This window comes from Euphorbia lathyris, chromosome 6 (assembly GCF_963576675.1).
Source record: "Euphorbia lathyris chromosome 6, ddEupLath1.1, whole genome shotgun sequence".
In the NCBI taxonomy this organism is placed as follows: domain Eukaryota; kingdom Viridiplantae; phylum Streptophyta; class Magnoliopsida; order Malpighiales; family Euphorbiaceae; genus Euphorbia; species Euphorbia lathyris.
In genome coordinates, this window is record NC_088915.1 from 84,019,840 (window position 1) to 84,034,854 (window position 15,015).

Sequence of the window (15,015 nt, forward strand, 5' to 3'; positions counted from 1 at the left end):
AAGTGATAATAAAGATATGACAACGCTACTACTTTAAGAGCTATAATTACTGTATAATAGACCGATCAGAAAGGGATTTAGGGGATTTGAGCATCCACTAGTAACTAGAGGTGGAGTTAGGGTTCCGAACTCTCTGGCCACTGACTCCATCCTTAAGTACCAGTCGTTTTGCCCTTGTAAGAGCATCTCCAACAGCCTCTTAAATTGGCTAAAATTTGAGGAGAGAGAATAAAAAATCAGCTCCAACAACCTCTTAGTGGCTCCTCAAATCACCAAAAGCCTCTCCATCCTATCTATTAATAGAGAACCTCTCTCCACCTGTTAGTGTCTCCTAACTTCATTTTTTAATAATAATTTATTATTGATAAGTCTCTCTCCTCACACTATTGGTAATGTAATAATAAATAATAATCTTAATAATAAAATAATAAATAAGGAGTGAATATAAGGAGCATTGTTGGAGATGATATATCTTAGCCATTCTTAAATCACTTTTTAGAGAGTTCACTAAGAGTCTCTTGAGTTGCTCTAACCCCCTTAATATTAGTGTATATAGATTCTACTTGGTATTATATGCAGATGAGATGGTTAAAGATGCATATTCAACTCCCACAACTTTCTTTTTCATTTATGATTGACTTTTTTTTTTTAATTAAATCAGAGATCTCCATCTTTTCCTATATTATATATGCAGAAGAAATCTGCAATTCATTAAAACTAAACATACCATGGGTTTTCTTTGGTTTTATGGAGTTGTACTTATTTTAGAGGCAATCTTGTTGCCTAATTTGTCTGAGTCATCCCATCTGAAATCTGTGAAGGATTCTTCAGCATTTCCTCCAAATTTCCTGTTTGGAACAGCCTCCTCTTCTTATCAGGTTTTTTTCCTCTTCTACTCTTCTCTTCTTTTGTTCACATATCCAGTGACGGAGTCACGAAAGAGGGTCTTGCAGTGCTTAGAGTGCTGCAAGATCCCTTTTTCAAGAGTAAATTGTACTAATGGTCAATGAAGTTTGTCATCAGTTTCAAAAATGTCAATGAACTTGGTTTTGTTTCACTAAAGTCATTGAATTTTTTTTTATTTTAATAAAATCATTCCGATAAAAAAAATCATTGGATTAGTGATATAACAACCACCTTGGAATGTCTGCTTAAGACTGTCAGGTGGTAGCTACAAAATGTTTTTTTTGGGTGGCATAAATGTAGTTGTCACCAAGTTATTCCAGTGATCTTTTCTATCTGATTTGGTTAAAAATGATTTTATTGAAATAAAAAAAGAAAGTTCAATTACTGTATTGAAACAAAACGAAATGACTTTTTTGAATGTGGTCTCAAACTTCAGTAACTATCAATGCAATTTACCTATTTGATTGAGAAAGGTGGGTTAGAACCACCCTTCTCGGTTATGGATGGATTCTGGTAAATAGGACAACGGACTCCCGGGGCTCCCTCCACCATCGAACATATTTAATTTTCTTTCACAATAAATATATTAATTGATTTTTTTTTTTGTTGGTATGTTTATATTTTCAGTATGAAGGTGCATACTTGAGTGATGGTAAAGGTTTGAACAACTGGGATGTTTATACCCACATTCCAGGTAAGAAAAATAGTTTCTTTCTAATCTCTTGTAGGCCTGTTAACTATACCATTTTCAGGATTTTCAAGCATATTACTGTGTAGTGTGAAATGCATTACAAAAAAAAAAAAAAAAAACGCTCCTTTTAGTTGGGAAAGCTGGGAAGTTGTTTTAGGGTCTAAAAATACAATTGTCAAACACAAACTAAGGCTTAATACATCAGGGCTTTCTAAACTTTCGTAGAAAAAACCGACCGATGTATCACTTTAACTAAGTTTAGGAGCTAATAGATCATTGTAACCACTTGAAGAGGTAAATAGGTCACTTTAAGTAAATTTATGGGGCAATAGGTTATTGTAAGCAAGTTCAGAGTCTAACAAGATACTTAAGAAGCACCGGCATTTCTAGGAGGTTAATATACAAGTGTTTGATATTCTGGATACTCTGACACAGATTCTAAGTTAATTAAAAAGAATATAAAAATACATTTTTTTTATAGTTTTAGAAAAAAAAGGAGTTGATATATACAATAGACATGGCTATGGGCGGGGCTCGGGCTGAGTCTATCGGGCTTTAATGTAAAAGTACTCGGTCTAAGCCTAGCCCAACTAACTATAAATTTAGACGGGCTCGGACTTAAAAATCAAATCACAAGTTCAGCCCATATAAATCCACCTAAATATATAAACATAATTTTTAATTATAAAAAATAAAATTTATATTTAATATATAAATATATTAATTAATTAGTTAATATTAATACGTGGACTGGGTTAGGCCGGCCAGTGCTATTTTAATCAATTCAAAATCCGTCCAAAAAATAGGCGGATTTTAGCGGGTCTGGACCGAATCTAAGCTTAATTTATACTGTCCAAGTCCGGCCCAAGAGTCACGGGCTTGGACGGACTGGGTAAGTACCCGGACCCATAAACAGGTATATATATATATATATTCGACGTGTCCCATTCTATCCTTGCATCATATTTTTTTAAGAATATCATTTGCTAGACCTGTATCTATACGAATATGAGTATCCGTGTCGATACTTCCTAACGAGACACCCTTAAAATTTAAGACGACAATCGATTTTTTCTGAACAAGTTGAAGAAACCGTAACACATTCGGCCTTATATTAATGAAACCAAAGTTAAAAGAGGCCATGTGAGAGAGTTTGTGTTTTAAGTATTAAAGCCGAGATTACTGCCTATTTTGTGTTTTCAGTTATCTTTATTTCTGTTTTTCAGGCGAAATAATTGATGGAAGCACAGGAGATGTTGCGGTGGACCAGTATCATCAATATAAGGTATCTTTTAAATTATTTGTCACCTTTCTTTCTATTTTCTTTCATCCTCAAGACATTTTCACTGCCAAAAATTTCATATCTGAACCTGAAATTAACAGTACAAGATGTGAGAAAGATGATTGTTGAACTTTTTCTCAATCAGTAACTGATTGCGACGGAATTACAGAACAATAAACATTTCGTCGCAGAATGTATTTTTCTTGAATCTGTGAATTTAACATCACCGACAGAAATATTCCGTACTGAAGCTTATCAAAAAAAAAAAAACAGAAACGATAACTTTTTTATAACAACTTACCCCTTAAACTTGTCCAATTGTAAAACATAACCCCTCAAATTTGTCTAATTGTAAAACATAACTCCAAATTGCTGACATGGACTACAATTGAAGAAACACGTGAAATACAAAAGGTGCAATGCTCGTGGAGTGTGATAATCACGAATCCGGGGAAACGTTTTTATGATTGCTTCAAGTACGGGTTAAAAAAATTCTCAATTTGGGGTTATGTTTTACAATTGGACAAGTTCAAGGGGTAAGTTGTTACAGTTGAAAGTTGGAGGGGGCAGTTGCAACATTTGGACAAGTTCAGGGGTTATTTGTATACTAGGCCTTTTATATATAATTTTGTTCACTACGAGTATTTAATTCGGACTCCAACAATACATATTGTTCACAGAAAGACATTGATCTAATGGTCTCTCTAGGAGTCAATAGCTACAGGTTTTCGATATCGTGGGCACGAATATTACCTAGTAAGACTATCAAATCAGCAACAAATTTTACATTTGATAAAACATATAAGGGTTAATTACAACTACATTTTCTGTGTTTCACGGATTTTCAAATGGTTACGTGTGATATTTTTTGTTAAAAACGCAACAGTGTGATTTGCAAATTTTTCATTTTTTGTTAACTTTGCCAAATTTAGTTGATAACGATCTCAAAATGAAAATTTTCAAGAACTAAATAATATTTTAAGTAACTTTAATTCTTCAACTTTTTAGATTTGAAGTTATTTATTAGGTGGTGTTTTTATGAGAGAGAAAGTTAATATTTAAAAAATAAAAAATGTGGTTCAATTGTAAATATCATACTAAACAACTTTAATTCTTGAAAATTTTCATTTTGAAGTTATTATCGGCCAAATTTAACAAGGTCTATAAAAAATTAATTTTTTTTGCAAACCACAAAGTTTGGTTTATAACGAAAAATACTGCAGGTACCCATCTATAAATCCGTGAAACCACAGAACATCTATTTGTAATTAATCAAAATACAACTGGAGTTGAAATCTTTATCTAAAGATATGTTGTTGCGTTGAAACAGAAGGGAGATTTGGAGATGTCAATATGGCTGGTATCGGTTACTATAACAACCTCATTAATGCTTTTCTACTTGAAGGTATACTCTTTCTTAACATTAGCCATAAGGTAAAAAGACGTTATATGTTTATTGAGGGAGAGCAAATTTTAATTCCTCGTGTAAAATTCTGCAATGTTACCACTAACGTTTGTTAGAAAACTTGGGATCACAAACATAAAATAGGGACGTGATTAATCACTGTCCTTAAGGAAATATTAGCCCCTATTATTAATTGATATTGAGTTTTTGACTAAGTTTTCACTATGATTTCCCTAACATGAAATTAATAATAGCAATTCTATTAATTTCCTTATGAACGTATTTGAATAATTAAAAACAGTAAGTGAAAAGATATGAAGGATTGAAGATATTTATAACCAAAAAGTTGGTTGACAAACAGTTATAAAAACTGTTTATTCTTATCCAAAATATAGATGATTACGGACAATATAAAATACAGATTTCTTTCTTATTCTTTCCATGTGGAATTCCCACAACACCAATACTAAAGACTAATATCCAAAAACATTGTGTAGATGAAATAATTTCATACTCCATTAACCGCAATGGAAGACTCAACAAAAGCTCATTTTATGTTAATTTGTGTTTCATATTTGGTCGTGTCAAATATTAATATGAAGTAAACCTTTAATTATGAGTTTCAACTTTTAATTCAATTGATTTCATGACATGCTACCGGAACTTCTTTAACAAGTGGTCAAAGGTTCGATTATTAGCAACTCGATTTGTTGATTAAATTACAGGACATGGTAACATGAGTCTGCATTGCTATATGGCACCTCTTTCCCCCAGCTCCACATATATATGATTTCATGGTTTTTTACGTGGAGTTAAACACCTATTCACCCCCAATAACCACGGGGCTACATTTACACCTTATTTCTTATCATTATACAAAGATTTCGTCTCGTAAACTAAAACACTAGTAAAAAGTTTATCTTCTCACTCTTTTCAGGGATCCAACCATTTTTAACACTAACTCACTTTGATTTGCCTCAAGAACTGGAGGACAGATACAATGGCTTTCTAAGTTCGGAATCTCAGTAAGCTACCATCTTTCTCTTTCTAAATTCCACCAGATTTGGTATCCGACCGAATCTGAAAGCAAAAATTTCTGTGAATGATGCTTAGTCCCAAGAAAAATGTAAATTTGTAAATATTTTCATCCACGGACCAATGAGTATTTTATTCCGATTCCGCTACTGTTATTATAATAATGATAGCTAATGTCCTTTTCTGATGTTTTGAATAACAGGAAGGATTTTGGATATTATGCCGACGTTTGTTTTAAGTATTTCGGAGACAGGGTTAAGTTTTGGACGACCTTTAATGAACCAAATCTTCAAGTTACATTTGGTTACCGTTTAGGTTATTTCCCTCCGTCTCGTTGCTCTGGCCCTTTTGGAAATTGTACTAGAGGAAATTCGGAGAAGGAACCTTTTGTAGCAGCACATAACATGATCTTGTCTCATGCAACTGCAGTTGATATTTATAGAACTAAATACCAGGTATTTATAATTCAGACATTAACATTAGCCATAACGAAAAGGAAAAAGTTAGAAAATTTAGTTGTAAAAACACCATTCAATTTTAGCCCAAATGGCACAAAAAATAGAAACTCATTTTCGATGAACTTATGTTTATTGTGCCTAAAATTTCTCATTACATATAAGGCTATTCTCAACAATGAACGACTTTGTATCTTAGGTCTAAATTTGTTCTTTCTCAATAATCATACATCGAAAAGATAGTATGTGACAACATTCTATATTTGTTACAAAATTTTATTTTTCAATTGAAATAAGAGTTGTAACAAGTTGACTGGGGCGGAGATAAGGGGGCCTGGAGAGGCCCAGGCCTCTCCAGCGGCCGAAACCACTCCTATCACGGATGGTTTTCAGCCGCTCGACTGTTGGAACTATTCTTATTATGGATAGTTCTGTCCTCCTGTTTCTAACAAATTAAGGTTTGGAGTGGTTAAATAACCCATTGAGTTTGTATTAATTACAAAATCCAACTTGATTAATAAAGGATAGACGATAAATTTCTCTAAGTTTGTTCAAGACGACTCAATTTTACTTTTATAGTCCAAATCTAGTTTAATTTTGAGAAGTTTTACATTAATATGTAAAAATTGATTCTGGATGGCTCAGAAAGAGCAAGGAGGCAGCATTGGGATAGTGATGAGTTGCCATTGGTTTGAACCTATTAGCAATTCCACAGCAGACAAGTTAGCTTCTGAAAGAGCTCTTGCCTTCTCCTCCAACTGGTTCGTTTCGTTGCGTATTTTATCATCAATTGTACTGGTTAATTACATTCTTGGTCTTCAACTATCATAAATGGAACAAAAAAATATCGTAATTTTTCAGTAATTAACGAGAAAGTCATCATTGTTTAACTTTAGTTTCATCTATCGTCCGTTTGTTTGAAAACTAGCAAACATATTCAACACTAATGTCTGCCTGGATTGTCATCAAAATATCGTCACGTGGAAATTAAAAAAAAGAATCATCAAAATTTTATCATTAAAATTAAAAAATAGGTATATTTTTATATTTTTCATCTCCCAAAATTTTGATGATCTCTCATCCACGTGGCATCTCTAACAAATGTATTTATTAGTTATCGGATAAAAGTACTATGTGTGAAATCAAATTTAAACGACAATGACTGTCTAATTAAGAATTTAAGAAGGATAAGGTGCATAAACACTTCTAATATTTACAATTAGAAGCAATTTTACTCATAACGTCTAAAATGATATAATTTTGCTTCTAATGTTGGCAGTGAAACAATTCATTGTTGACAAGTAGGGTCAAATTTGATAAATAATTTATCAAATTGTCTTCTCGGTCCTGAATCTTGTTATTTACACTTAACATGTGTGTCATTTTATCACTAATTACTAATGAATCACAAAAATATGATTAGACGTAAAAAAAAATTAAAAAAAAAATATAGAGCACTTTGTAGGAGTTGGACAAAAAAATTGAAATATTTTGCTCGATTTAAAAATAGCAATCCCTAATTCTATTATTAAATTATAAAAAAATATGAAATCTTTTTTTTTTCAGAACCTACTAATATGCAATTATGGCAGAATAATGAACAAAATATCAGTGTTTTATAAAGATTTGTGAAATTGACCAAACTTATCAGCATTAGAAGTAAAATTGCTATTGACTGCTGACTTTAGGAACAAAATTACATCATTTTGGACGGGTAAAATTGCTCATGACTGTAAAATTACTGGTATTTTGCACCTTATCCCATTTAAGAATTATGAAATTCTTATTTCATTTTTCATGGTTGGAGAACTATGAGTGTAATTAACTTGAGTTTCTTCCATGGCCATACATATTTATATAACCTTATGGATTAAACAGGTTCTTGGACCCAATAATCTTGGGAAAATATCCTAAAGAAATGGTGGAAATTCTTGGTTCTACTTTACCAGAATTTTCAAAAAGTGATCAAGAAAAACTGAAGAATGGACTTGATTTTATTGGTATTAACCATTATACTAGTTACTTTGTCCAAGATTGCATATATTCTTTGTGCGAAAATGGACGAGGAAGCTCCAAGACTGAAGGTTTTTGTCTACAAACTCAACAGAAAAACGGAGTTCCCATCGGTCAACCTGTACGAACTCATCCCCCGACGATTACTGAAGTTTGGGGTTTGTTTCTCAAAGGTTACTTAACTTCATTTTCTTTCGATAAAATCAATGAACTTCATATTTGATTTCAATAAAAGTCACACATGACACATCCTATGTCAAGAAAGGTTTTCAAATTTTTTCGATAAAATCAATGAACTTCATATTTGATTTCAATAAAAGTCACACATGACACATCCTATGTCAAGAAAGGTTTTCAAATTTTTTCGTGGATTAGGATGTGTTATATGGCATACACATACATATAGGGTATGCATTGATTCGGTTTAAACCACATGCTGAACCGAACCAATTAAATTCGGTTTTGTTATTCGTTTTTTTGACACTTAGGTTAAACATCGATTTTATTTTTTTAGTGCATTTTGGTATTCAGTTCGGTTTGACAAAAAATGTAACAAACCCGAACCGCACCGAATTACATGTATTCTATATTATTTTATAATATATACATATATTTGAATTTACAAGTTTAATTTTTTTTTATTGTTGTTGAGATAATAAACTAATATGAATATATTTTAATTTTTTTTTATTGTTGTTGAGATAATAAACTAATATGAATATATTTTGAAAATATTTCAAATTTTTTTATTGTTTAAGTAAATTTAATTATGAAATATAGTGATTTTTATTTTTTATTTTTTAATTAAATTCAGTTTGTTCTGTTTAAAATCACACCGAACCGAATATTTTGGTTCGGTTATATTTTGGTTTTATATGTTACTTGGTTTGATATTGGTGTGAATTATTTTGGTAATTTCGGTTCGGTTCGGTTTTGAATCAATGCACACCCCTACATACACATGACTGTAATGTCAGCCATAAAAGTTAGAAATGTCTTACATGGCATTTTGTTAACATATAGTCAATTGTCTTCTGTGGCATGTCAACTTCCGAGTGAGTTTTGTGAATAAATTGGTTGCAATGGCTTTATTGAAATCAATCGTGAAATTGAGTGATTTTACTAAAAGAAAATAAAGTTTAGTGATCTTTGTGAAATAGAAACCAAATTTCAATTACTTTTAGTCCATTTACACCCAAAAACTATTTCGGGGTGCTTATTGAAGAGAATGATAAAGCTTTTTTTTGTGTGGTTTTCTTTTTCTGTAAACACAGTCAGGAATGGAATGGCTATTCGTCTACCTAGAGGGAATGGAGAAGATAGTTACCTATGTCAAAGACAGATACAACAATATACCAATGATCATTACAGAAAATGGTAAGCATATGAACTTATAATAAGTTGAAGTGTGCGTCATTTTATGTGGATTCAGCGAAAGGAACCAGGATAAATACGAAACTAACAAAATAGGCTTACACGTGAAAAAATATTAACAAGAAAACCTGTAAAAATTTATGATTTTTTTAGAAAATGAGGTTGAAAGGAGTAGAACATAGGACATCTTAAATAGAAATAAGCATTCTTAATCATCTCATCTATCTTTAAATATTGAAATAATACTATATAGAATCAATATAATTCTTTCCAAAATATTTCCAGACACCAAAACTAAATTTTTTTTTTCTAATTCTCCGGCGGTCTGCCGGGACTCGAGCCCACTCAACCCCCCTGGTTCCGCCCTGGTAGGGACTGATATCATTCAGTCTTATTTTCTTTAGAACTTTGTAAGGTCTACACTTCCGAGGTATGAGCTTCTGCTTGCCACGCTGGCTAAACTTTCTTTGCTTAAATAGACTATCTCGAGTTCCCAACTTTAAACTGTATATCTTTCGAGTGTTTATCAACCTTCTAAAGAAAATAATGTTTGAACCCTTAAGAATTATTTTTATTAATAAAAATATAAGATTCTTCTTATAAAGGCTCAAACTTACATATTTATTGCGTTGACCTAAAATACTTGAAAGAAAACATGAAAAAGTCTAAAATAAGCTAGCAAAGACAAAAGTATTTACAATAAAACTTGAATACTTCATGGAGAAGTAAACAATGATCCTTCCAAACTTGCTCATTTTGGCCATATAGCCTTGTCCTATCTAGACCTTCCCTATTTGGTTATAGGGATCCGATCTCCCATGACTCTTTTGTCTTGTTTGATAATTAGATGTTAATTGATAGCTGATTACATTAGCTGTTAATTGATTACCTTTTTAGTTAGCGGATTTGACTAGTTGGTTTGACTAGCGGATTATGTGAACTGTTTGGTAAAATTTAACTGATTGCTAATAGCTGTTTATGTAAAATGACAAATAAAGACATGGTAAAACATTTATTTAGGATTAAAGAGTATTAATTAGGGGTAAAAATATCCATAAAAAGAGATGGAGCAATAAACTAATTGAAAAAGCTCATATTAGCTTTTTCAAAATTAGCTTTTTGGACCCAATAAGCTATTTCAAACCTTTTTTCACCAAACACCACTATTGGAGGTTTGACTAGTCCAACCTCTAAACTGACTCAAACCTCTAATTTTCCTCCAAAAAGCTCTTTACCAAACAAGACCTTTATTTCTTTTTCAAATCTCTTTAAAGGAGATGCACGCATCACTAAGGCTGCCAATTTCTAACATGATAACATGATTTACACATAGTACGAGAAATCTGATGTAATTATCATTTTTGTTCTATTTATATCATATATAATCATAGGAACATATAAATCATATATAATTATGACACGAATAATCCATTTCACATTTCTATTATGAACCATGATTACAGGTTATGCCCAAGTAAACAATCCGAAGCTCAGCATTGAAGAATATCTCCATGATGTGGCAAGGGTAGAATACATATCCGGTTATTTAAACTCGCTAATAACTGCAATAAGGTGAGTTATAAAACATTTAATGTTATGAGTACATGCTAAATTTTATCGATGGTCACTTAAGTTTGGATAATATTCCACTATAGTCACAAAAGTTCATTTTGTATCAATAATATATATAATTATTACAGGAGAAATCTCACTAACAATCACTCAAGCTAAATTATTCCCAAAAATGCTAACTATATGATGCTTTTGTCAACTTCATCAGGCAACGTAAGTATCATATGTATTAATTTTAACGGCCTACAAAATGTCAGGAACGGCCCTGTTAATTTATTACTACATTGCCTCAATTTTCTTACCTTCCAACCTTCATTTAACGTCATTTAACCTAATAAATACGTTCTGCATGGCAGTAAGTAAATACACATGTGCTTACGTGGTTTTCTTGAATTGACTAACTGTCCTAGTCAGATTTCCAGTAAGAATTTAATTTTTAAGGGAAAATTATAAATGAACTATTTAAACTTAATTGATGAAAAACTAACTTTAGTGAACACCGACACATAAATACTAAACTTTAGTGACCTTGGATGTATTGGACCCAATATATATATATATATATATATACTATTTTTTATCTTGCCACGTGGCTAACATATGATGTAAATTATAAAAAATGTTTGACATATGTCAAGTTTGATTTTGAGTTGTCTTGTCATGTTAGCTTTCCGGATGAACGTGTAAATAAGCTTGATTATAGTGACTTTATTGACACTGAGTGATATTTTAGTGATTTTATTGTCTCAAAAATTACTTAGGTGGTGAGTTGAGTGCCCGTGGATATATTTTACCCTAATTTTGTAGCCATTGTATGGACCAACACGATATTTTTCATTAGCAGATGTCATGTTTTGATATAATAACACGATTTATAAAGGCAATTTGTCTTATACAAACTGTGTGACATTATTATCATTTTTGTTGCACTTCCATCATATATAATTCTATAGAACACATATATATATATATATATATATATATATATATATATATATATATATATGTGTGTGTGTATATAAAAAACATATAATACGATTATGAAATGAAAATATATTTTGACACACGTAAAATTTGATCAGGAAAGGAGCGGATGTAAGAGGGTACTTTGTGTGGTCGTTACTTGATAATTTTGAGTGGAGATATAGTTATACAAAGAGATTCGGAGTTCACTATGTTGACTATGACACACTTGAGAGAACTCCAAAATTGTCAGCAACTTGGTTCAAAGAATTTATTGCTAAGCATAAGATTTCAAAATCCAATCTGTGAGAACTGAGGAGTAATCATCCAATGTACTAACGAGTAAGGATGGAAACGACTACCGATTTCATGTGTAACCCGATTTTAATAGGACTACTTAGCCCTAATGGGTCAATGCAATAATAATAGGTGGGGATGGTAATGAGTACTGATTTTATGGGTATTCGGCACTATCCAATCTTAATAGGATATTTTGATATTAATTGAAATTTTGTAGCGTTTGAGAGACTTGGTTGAAAGTTCAAGGATGGTTAATGCAATTTAACATGTACATCATAATAAACTTGTCGTTTTCTAGGATCAGATGCTTAGCTATGATATTTATATAAAAAAAAAGTATGTATTTATGAGATTAGTTTTAAATTTTCTTATTGATTAAGTCTATGATATTTCAGTTTGATACATTAAACCTAGATAAATCATATATTAAGTTAGTGGTTATCTTTTCTTAAAAAAATAAAAAAATTAAGGTGCAAAAATACCCCTAATATTTTGGATCATGAGCAATTTTGCCTTCAACGTCTAAAATGGTGCAATTTTACTCTTAATGTTTGTATCCAAAAGCAATTTTACTCATAGCGTTAATAATTTGGGTCAATTTCAGACACTATTATAAAACACAGACATTTTTGTTTTTTATTTTGCACCAATTGCATATCAATTCGTTCTAAAAAAAAGATTTTATGTTTGTTGTAATTTAATATAGAATAGGAGATTAATATTTTTAAATTCGGTGAATTTTTTAAATTTTTTTGTCTAATTCGTACAAAAGACAGTATATCTTTTTATTATTTTTTTCACATCCTAAAATATGTTTGTGATTTGTTACTCTGATAAAATGACGCACGTGTGGAGTGTAGATGACAAGATTCATGACCGAAAAGATAGTTTGATGAATTATTTCTGAAATTGACCCAATTTATCAACATTAGGGATAAAATTGTTCTTTGCTTTCAATGTTATGATAAAATTGCACCATTTTAGACGTTAAAAGTAAAACTACTCCTGATTTAAAACATTTGGAGTATTTTTACACGTTAACCCTAAAAAAACACAGTTAATGGTTATCATGCAAGTCAAGTTTTAACATAAAACTTATGTGAACTTTGAAAATTACAATTTTGAAAAGTTTGAAATCATTTTTTTATATATTTGATTAAACTATAGAAAATTTTGAAAAAGTTCATTTTAATCGTAAAAAAAAAAAACAATTCATACGCATATGGAATGTGTAGTGCTATTTTAACCAAATAATATGTTAAACAACCTGATAAATCTCTAATACACATTGTCAGCTTTCCACATTTTTCATAACAAACCATCACCAACTTTACACTAATCTCACCGAGCTTGCGTGCAGGAGGTTTGGTGCAGGAGGTTCCTAAACGCGAATTTTCTTCTTCAAATGTCTTGGACAGTCTTGCTCCTTCCGTATTGATATGTAAACATCACACTAAAACTCTAAAATTATTAGTCCTAAGGCTAAATTGATTCATCAAACTAAGCTTTTAACTAGCAAATTGATTTATATTGATATTTAGTGAATCAATTAGCCCAAAACATCACATAGAAATTTAGGTGAACACTTAAATTCGTATTATTTCATTCAAAATGACATAAATAACGAATAAAAGTGTGAAAAGTGCTAAAAGGAAACTAATAACTCAATAGTTGACAAAAGTGAAATAAAGTGTGCAAAACTGATATTAACTTATTAAAATAAGTATAAAAATATCCCAAAAACGGTACTAAAAGATAGGGTGTTTTGACACATATCATGACACCTCTTGAAACTGCTACTCCTAGCACATGCATGATACAAATGACTCAAGTCACCCACTTGGTAAAATCCGAACTTATTCTTTCGTGCGTTGTTTAAATATACATGTTGTGTTTGTTGAGGAAGAATGTACCCTTGTGGTGAAGAATGTGAGCTTCGTGGAGTATTTAATGAATGGAATGGCATCCTGATTGATGTAGAGACAATGGGAGATATTCGAGAGTTGCAATTAACTCAAAACAAGGAAGGCATTTGTACAAGTGTTCATGAGATCAATATTAAGTGGGTTGACAAGTGTCATCAGGATATTCCATTTGATATCGGCAACGGGCGATTAGAGATTGAGGGGTAATGAAACGAGGATTAGTGAAGTTCGGGAAGGTTCAACTCAAAGTCATGTTGGGGTTTTGAATAGTGCTCAAGGGATCACTCAAAATTGGGTTGATATTTTCGTCGGGACATTCCAGTTGAGGCTGGCTATGAGCAGAGAAAATTGGTGGCTAATCTTCAAGCTATTGATGTGGAGACCGAGAAGGCCCGTAGATGGTATGTTCGACATGTCATGGGAAGTTGAAAGAGAATGCAAGATCTTATGGGGGAGTGGTTTGATAAGCTTCACCGAGATGTCCCATTTGATGCCGGTAAGAAGTGGAAGATGAATATCAAGGAAGACGAGAACTGGGGTAAGTCATAAGTTGAAATGTGGGATGAAGTTCATCTGAAGAAGGTGAATCCGATTTTTTTTAGAATGGGCTTATTGAGCTCATTTGGAACAACACCTTGGTTTGATTTGAGAGTCTTAAGTCCGCTCAAGATTAATGATTTTCTTACATACTCAACAAATAACTTGAGGTCAAGTTCTATTCAAAAAGGAGTGAATGATGCGAGGTCGTCGACGATATATGAGGAGACGAGTGGTGGATGAAGTCGGGTCAAATGAGAAACAAACCAAAGTAAAGAGAATATCTTTTGTTGAAAACAGGTCCACATGGTGTGGATTTTAAAATTCAATATCAAAGACTTAGCACCAAGCCCACATGCCGTGTGGGAATCCCACACGCAATGTGTGCTCTTTAAAAAGCCTTGCATATCATATTTGACCATCACTCCAGCTTTCTCGTTATTACAAGTTTTCCACTTCTTATTTACAACTCATGCCACCACTATATTTACAAGTTTGTCACTCCTTTACCTTTATCTCTATTTTAATCTTAACCATACCCCTTTAATTATTTATAT

The 15,015-nt window shown here is 31.8% G+C and overlaps 1 protein-coding gene across 4 annotated transcripts; it reads left to right on the top strand.

The window, feature by feature from the left end:
* The first annotated feature begins 707 nt into the window (after positions 1–707).
* Positions 708–13,521, top strand: LOC136232757 (beta-glucosidase 46-like). 4 transcript variants are annotated; one of them, XR_010690584.1, is made up of 12 exons: positions 708–878; positions 1,534–1,600; positions 2,824–2,882; positions 3,560–3,635; positions 4,210–4,284; positions 5,222–5,309; positions 5,522–5,774; positions 6,420–6,535; positions 7,653–7,960; positions 9,062–9,164; positions 10,625–10,733; positions 13,357–13,521. XR_010690584.1 is itself a non-coding variant. In XM_066022149.1 (12 exons), exons 1-12 carry the CDS (start codon positions 729–731, stop codon positions 13,379–13,381), a joined length of 1,377 nt encoding a protein of 458 aa, XP_065878221.1. In that variant the 5' UTR covers positions 708–728; the 3' UTR covers positions 13,382–13,518. The 4 variants fall into 4 exon arrangements, 2 of the variants coding, with proteins under 2 accessions (XP_065878221.1, XP_065878220.1); XR_010690583.1 differs by lacking the exon at positions 13,357–13,521 and adding an exon at positions 11,816–11,953; XM_066022149.1 differs by having other exon boundaries at positions 7,653–7,908; positions 13,357–13,518.
* Positions 13,522–15,015: the final 1,494 nt, after the last annotated feature.

Excerpts from the sequence above, each read along its gene's own strand:
- LOC136232757 (XM_066022148.1), top strand. The coding sequence starts at position 729 with ATGGGTTTTCTTTGGTTTTATGGAGTTGTACTTATTTTAGAGGCAATC. Across the intron at positions 3,636-4,209 it reads GTGGGCACGAATATTACCTA|AAGGGAGATTTGGAGATGTC; the intron begins GTAAGACTATCA and ends GCGTTGAAACAG. Across the intron at positions 10,734-11,815 it reads TCGCTAATAACTGCAATAAG|GAAAGGAGCGGATGTAAGAG; the intron begins GTGAGTTATAAA and ends AAATTTGATCAG.